The sequence below is a fragment of the Mustela putorius genome, unplaced genomic scaffold (assembly GCF_011764305.1).
Source record: "Mustela putorius furo isolate JIRA1106 unplaced genomic scaffold, ASM1176430v1.1 tig00000765_pilon_pilon_pilon, whole genome shotgun sequence".
Lineage (NCBI taxonomy): Eukaryota > Metazoa > Chordata > Mammalia > Carnivora > Mustelidae > Mustela > Mustela putorius.
The window spans coordinates 5,890,691-5,897,783 of NW_025421470.1; the positions used below are offsets into that span (position 1 = coordinate 5,890,691).

General features: G+C 47.0%; 1 protein-coding gene across 2 annotated transcripts; it reads left to right on the forward strand.

Moving 5' to 3' along the window:
* Nucleotides 1-556: 556 nt before the first annotated feature.
* Nucleotides 557-6,587, forward strand: HMGN1 (high mobility group nucleosome binding domain 1). 2 transcript variants are annotated; one of them, XM_045084491.1, is made up of 6 exons: nucleotides 560-734; nucleotides 1,038-1,070; nucleotides 1,157-1,186; nucleotides 1,268-1,318; nucleotides 4,149-4,274; nucleotides 5,725-6,587. In XM_045084491.1, exons 1-6 carry the CDS (start codon nucleotides 720-722, stop codon nucleotides 5,770-5,772), a joined length of 303 nt encoding a protein of 100 aa, XP_044940426.1. In that variant the 5' UTR covers nucleotides 560-719; the 3' UTR covers nucleotides 5,773-6,587. The 2 variants fall into 2 exon arrangements, with proteins under 2 accessions (XP_044940427.1, XP_044940426.1); XM_045084492.1 differs by lacking the exon at nucleotides 1,038-1,070 and having other exon boundaries at nucleotides 557-734; nucleotides 4,149-4,275; nucleotides 5,723-6,587.
* The last annotated feature ends 506 nt before the right edge of the window (nucleotides 6,588-7,093 follow it).

The following is a 7,093-nucleotide window of genomic DNA, read 5'->3' on the forward strand; positions in this document are numbered from 1 at the left end:
CTTCCCGAAGGCCTGCCAAGCTGGGGCTCATAGATATAGACTTTCTTGCTGCTTGAGCAGGGAGCAGTTAGCTCGTACTTGAATCCATTGTCTCTCCCTTCCCCGTTTATTACGGCAACTATAAATGTCCCACCCCAACTCACTCCAGAAGGGAAGAACTCCGTCCCTGAGGCTCTCGGGGCGCTCGGGACGCCCAGGTAGCCAGGGAGGTTGTGGGTGGGGTCAGCCGGCTACCACGTGGCGGGACTCCGCCAATCGGCGCGCAGACCGCACTTTGCGGCTCGGCTTCAAACAAACTACGGAGAGGTGAGAGTGGCCTCTGGGGCCCCGCCCCCTCGCCTGGGTCTGGGGCCCCGCGAGACGGCGGGCGGGGGAGGGGGCGCCGGGAGCGGGGGCGGGGCGCAGTGGTCGAGTGACGGCCCGCATCACCTATTCCGGGCGCGGGCCGCGGCGCGGTGGGCCCCGGAGCCAATGGGCGGGGGCGGGGGGCGGGGGGCGGCCCGGCCGGCGGGGAGGGGGAGCTCGCGGCCGGGGGACGAGGGGGGAGGAGGGGGCGGGCTCCCAATCCGGTTCCATCCGGTTTTCCCACCGCCCCCGCGGCGGGTCGCAGCAGCTCGGGCGGCGGGAGGAGCGGCAGCGGCCAGGCAGCCCAGCTTCGCGAAGGCTCTCGGCGCGCCGCGGCCCGCAGGCACCCGGCACGCGCCCGCCCCGCCGCCACGATGCCCAAGAGGAAGGTGAGCCGCGGCCCGCACGCGCGCCCTCCGCCGCCCGGCCCGCCGCGGCCGCCCCGCGAGGCCTGAGTCCCGCCGCGCTGACGGCGGCGCAGGGCCCGACCAGGCGCCCCGGGACCCGCGGCGGGCCGGGCGCGGCGTTCTGGAACGTTCGGCGGCCGAGGAGCCGGGTGGGAGATTCGAACGCGGCGGCGGGAAGCCGTGACGTCACGCGGCCGGGCATTGTTCGGGCGGGCGGGCGGGCGCGGGGCGCGCGGGCACTTTGTCTGCGGGCCGCGGCCACTCGCGCTGTGCTTCCGTCCGCAGGTGAGCTCCGCCGAGGGCGCGGCGAAGGAGGAGGTAAGAGCCCGCGCCGCCGCCGGGGGGGGGGGTCCGGGGGCGCTTCGCCCCTCACGCGTCGCTCTTTCTCCTTCTCTCCCCTAAAGCCCAAGAGGAGGTCGGCGCGGCTGTCCGCGGTAAGTAGCGCGAGCCCCGCACCCCCGTCCTCTCCGCGCGGCCGTGCCCGCCGGACGCTCAGCGCTGCCCTTGCCTTTCAGAAGCCCGCGCCCGCGAAAGTGGAAGCGAAGCCCAAGAAGGCGGCAGCAAAGGTAGGCTCCGCGCTCGGGCGCGGGCGTGCGGGGCGTGCGGGGCCGTCGGACCCCCGCGCGGGCTCTTTCCGCCCGGAGAGCCGCGTCCCGGCGACGCGGTTCGCGGCCGAGGTCTCGACCCCAAGCTCTGGGTCCGATGGCCTCGCCTGAAACGCGCGAGGGTCTCCTGGTTTCCTGTTCGGATGCGGGCCCGCAGCCGCGCGTGACCGACTTCGGTGTGCGGCCCGCGTAGACGAGCGGTGGGAATGGATGCGGTCCTCGGGGGCGTGCGGGACAGCGTGGGTCGCGGCCGGAGCGGCCGGGGCTCGCGTGCGCGGCCGGGTGAGGGCTTCCCGGGTGGGTGTGTGGGTGTGTCCTGGTGCCGGGTCTCCGCGCCGCCCGCGAGGCCGCTCCGCTGTGCGGGTTCTGCGGAGGGCGCTGTCCTCGGAGGCCGCCCTGGGGCAGGTGCCGGGTCGGTGTGTTCGGTGACTGCGCGCTCGCCGCATCCCGGGGAACTCGGAGTTCACCCTAAACGCCGTGAGAGTTGTTTCCCTGGAACAGATTCACCGTCGCGCGGCCCGCATCGAAGGTCTCCGACACGAAGTTGTTCTTGCTTACGTGTAATGCTTGAAAACTTCTGTTGGGAAAGCGGAGTGTATGTAAACCACGGTAATTCTGAGTCGGGGTGTAGCCCTGAAACCGTTCTCTGCAAAGCTCTCACGGTTTTCAGGGGGAAATTCGGGGTGTGATTAATTTCTGCGCACCTAAGACTTGAGTGAGCGTTTGGTGTTCGACCCCGTCTCGGAAAGTGCAGGTAGAGCTTAGCGCTGCAGAATCAAAGACCTTGTTTCCAGTTATTTGTTTTAAACATGCAGCAATGAATGTCAAACTCTCAAAGGTTGGTGGGTTGTTTTTTCTTTTAACGTATTCAAAGTGTAGGGTAGTATGTTAACTTCTCACAAAAGATAAAGAGTAAGTAAAACAGGAACTTTTCATGGAGGCCAAAAAAATGGCAGATCTTGTTGCATAATGATGGAATGAACTATGTACTGTTACTACCCATCTTTTGGGGGGGTTGTAATAAAACCATGGACGAAGTACTGTGCCTGCTTCCCAGTTTCTCCCTTGTTTACCACGTCCTGTACTTTGATTCGTCCCGAAAACTTTTTGTAATGAAAATACTGTGATTTTTTTTATCCTCCGTTGGGTTTGGGATCAGGTATAATCGACACATTTCTTTTTCTGAGAGGTCAGCAGGTAAGTCTACATGTCAGTGTTCCTTGAGGAGCAAATCTGTCAACTCAGTGTTGCCAAAGGGAAATTGTGGAGTGGGAGCTTTGTTTTACCTGAGTTTCTGCAGTCCACCCTTCATAACCGACCTGATTTAAAGCCTTAATGGAAAGTAAATTTTTGATATTTATTGATTACGGTGTAGATGCGCTGTATTCAAAGTATATATATACACCACTATGAGATTATGACTTGTATAATTTCTTTAGTAGTATTTTGGGACTGAAATACACACATGTTGGGAAAACATGGATTTACTTTTTTTCATTTTTCGTTCCTGTTATTAAAAGTGGTATTACTTCGCCCAGGTTGTTGCGTATTTTGTTTTCATATTTAAGGATTTACATTTTTATGCTATCCCCATAGTGGGTAGAAAACTAATCAGAAATTTGAAGAAATCAGATTATAGAAAAACATCTACAGAGGTGATTGTGACATATCATAAATACCATTGTGTGAGGAGTGTTATCCCAGATATGTTTGTTTTTGTAATTTGTAGTTGTTATTCTGGCTCAGTAAAGCATGCATCCCTCGATCTCGGGGTTGTAAATTTGAGCCCCACATTAGCTGTAGAGCTCACTAAAAAATAATAATTATGATTCATTATAAAGATGGTGTATTATTAGTAGCTGTCATGTTGTTTTTGTATATGGACAGCCATCATTGGTTCAAGAATACATTACTGTGCCGCTCCTCCCCTCTTGGCATTAAAGTGTGAGGTCTACCTGCGTGTCTTTGTGGCTGTTTAACTCAAGTATTGGTCAGTACTGATAAGGGTCTTTGATGGATGGAACTTACTGGTGACCTGACTTCATTTAGCTGTGGCTGTATTCTTTATTTACGAGAAACAAATGTTAAATGTTTAAACTTCTTCACCATTGACGGATAGTATCCAAAAACACTCCTAACGGTGCTTAACCGTGGCTTAAATTTTGGAAGTCTTTTATTATCATACTAATATGTGTGCTTTTCAGAGTCTTCCAACATGTAAATGAAAATGATAAACTCCAAATTGATCCTTTTAGCTCTTCATTACATGATATCAAGGGATTAGCTGTAGCAGGATAGTCAACCTGACCATTCCACATGGTGCTGTTTTCAGGTGAATGGTCTCACTGTGAGGGTGAATGTCTTGTCAGGACAGTGATTATTTGACAGTTTGATTATTCAGGCTTACGAGAACTTTGGGGACAGGTAGGGTTACAGTGGAAAGAGATTTCCTCCAACTACTCTTCCCCCTCATTGGTTCCGTCATGTGCAACTTGAGAGAGGAGTGGGTGACTGAGCAGGTGGGAGGAGGAGTGTGTCTCTGGCTTTAGGTTTACTCAAGGGAAGTCTAATGAGGCTTGATAATGCGAGTACTGTTAACAGTACTGTTAGCGTTGTGCTGTCATCCTGACTAGTGGGGATGGACTTTCAGGTGCCTCTGGAAAAGAGGTGTCCTGTGACTCGGGCTGCTATGCAAGCTAGCGTTAACATGGCAGCTGTTGGGGACACTCTAGCAAGTGAGAAAACTAAGTGCTGAGTTGATGCTTAAAATACACTCTTAACTGTATCCTAGGATAAATCTTCAGACAAAAAAGTGCAAACAAAGGGGAAAAGAGGAGCAAAGGGAAAACAGGCTGAAGTGGCTAACCAAGAAGCAAAAGACGACTTACCTGCAGAAAACGGAGAAACTAAAAATGAGGTCAGAAGTGTGTGTTACTGATTTGGACTCTGAACAGTAGATAATAAGTTACATATCTTTATAGAGCAGATTAAGACAGTCTTTGTTCATCAGAATACTAAAGCTTTGTACAGCAACTCCCAGGTGAATAGAGAGGTGGTTTTTAAGGATTAGATCATATATGGAAATGTATATGTTGATTGCTGCTTCTTTAAATGAACAAGAAATTTTAATATGTTTAGAATTTCACCAATAACAGATCGACTGTGCATGTTTACACAGGGTTCATTAATATTACTTGTGTGGATTTTCAAAAGGATTTAATTTGCTAAGTGATCTATTACTCTTTTTTCTTTGACTTAGAACCTCAGTACTTGTTTAAAGAAACGGGCTTTGTGTGTGTGTGACCTGTAGAACTGCTGTAATATTGCTTTTCTGGATATTCAGAAATGTTTTGAATCCATTCCTTATTTGGTGGACTTTTCCCATTTCATTTTTTATAAGGAAGGTCCAGTTTTCTTAAAGTGGCTGTTTTAGGACTAAATAACTTAGACCAAGTAAATAAAAAGACTTGATGTCTTTAATCTTTTTATCCTTTTAAGTTGTGAAAAGAAGACACGATCTTAAACAAGTAGGCTACACATTTTGATAAATAAGTTTTCTTAGGCCTTTTTTTTTTTTTTAAATCTTATAATGGTTAAATCTGGAAAGAAATAAATCAGAGTATTTTTAAAACTTTTGTATTTATAGATCAAATCTTAAAGCAACCAAGTACTTATTTCTAACTTGTGAAGTTTAACCAGAATTTATTTTAAATTGGTAGTTCTAACCATATACCATATATTATGTGATATTAAGATGAGATTACTAATCTTAGTTATTAGGGTAGAATTTGACCTTCTAATACACATTCTCACACTCCTATTATTCATGGTGATTGTGTTCTAGAAGGTGTAAGTACTGAACAGTTGTACATGGAGGAAATAAAGGGTTAGATTTTTGTGGCAACGTAACTTGTGCCTAAATGAAGCTCTGCAACACGTGTATTTTCTCCACTAGGGACACCACAACTTTCTTGCACTTAGTAGACCGTGTTATACTTGTCTAGTCAGCATCATTAAGAAGCACAAAAAAGATGTGAAATGTGTGGTACTACACTACAAAAAAGGCACAAATTTAGGACTAAAACAGCCACCCCAGCTGGGAGTGTACGTGCTGAGGAACTCAGGAAAAAATGCTTTAAGTCTAAGGAAGTGCCGGGAGAATTGATTTTGGCGGTTACAAATAAATTTTAGTGAATAGGCAAATTTGCCAATACAGATTCTACATAGAATGAGGATCACCTGTATTTTCAAGACCTAATAATACTATATAAGTAAGAGTATGTTGTGTTAAATGTTAAAGCTCTCAAAGACAATAACAATGACAAAGTAATCAAGTATTTGATTATTTCTTTTTCTTTGATTTGCAGAGTCCAGCATCGGATGAAGCAGGAGAGAAAGAAGCCAAGTCTGATTAGTATCACATACCATGTCTTATCAGTGGTCCCTGTCTCCCTTCTTGTACAATCCAGAGGAATATTTTTATCAACTATTTTGTAAATGCAAGTTTTTTAGTAGCTCTAGAAACATTTTTAAGAAGGAGGGAATCCCACCTCATCCCATTTTTTAAGTGTAAATGCTTTTTTTTAAGAGGTGAAATCATTTGCTGGTTGTTTATTTTTTGGTACAACCAGAAAATAGTGGGATATTGAATGTGGGAGGCTTTGATTGTCTTGGGTGTCAGCTCAACATTCCATAGATGGGGTAGTTTTTATATCCTGTAATACCAAGCATACTAAATGGCAATTTGGAGTCAGTCGTGCATTTAATATGTCTTGAATATTTTAAATTACTCCTTTTCCCATGTTGTTCTGGTAGAATTGTTGCCTAAAGAAAACCACTCCTAGATCTTGGCTCCCCCTGTCAGAATTCTTGTGCGCTCTGTAACATCTTGGTTGTGGTAGTTCAGTTTTCCTAGTAACTCTGTTAATGTGCTGTGCAAGATTGAAAATTTGAGTATGTAGTGTATATGATATTAAATTGTGAATGAATGGGACTTAACACTGTTAACAGTGTATCAGCATTTGAATCTATTGGTACTTGATACACTGTTAAGGAAAAATTGTCTCCAAATTTTAAGCTGGAAGGTCACTGGAATAACTTTTAGAAAAGAATCACAACTACGTGATTTTCTTTTTTTTAGATTTTTGGTACGTACGTTAGGAATTGTGTAAAAATTGAAATGTCTGTACTGATCCTCAGAACAACCAATAAAAACTCAGTTATGAAAAAATTTTGTGAAGCACATAGATCAAGTTCTGGCTTAAATTTCATTAAAAGAATAACCACATTTGTTTTCCCAGAGTTCTCTTAAAATCTGAAAGTGGAATATTCACTTTTTTTTTTAATACTTGAACAGTGTTACAAGTACTGAATAAGCCACAACTACATCTAGTGTGGTTTGTGTTTACACATTCGTTTTGAGATTTTCATACATACTCTACTTCCATTTTGCCATCTAAGTAGTCGTCAGAGGTGGTGGTGGCCACCTGCACTGATACGGCAAATGCAAACCCAGGGCCAGAGGAAGCACCAGGCCAAGGTTACCACTAAACAGGGAAAGACCCTGGAACTGTGTAAACCTCACTACACTTAAAAATGTTATTTTGCGCTGGAATGATTTGCGGGTGGGGGATAAGAATGCTCTAGAAACGGGAGTCCTGAGGGATCACAACTCTGCAAAGGTGACCACAGGAATGGCTGCTTTGAGCAGACTTATTACAGGGGTGATGAAATGTG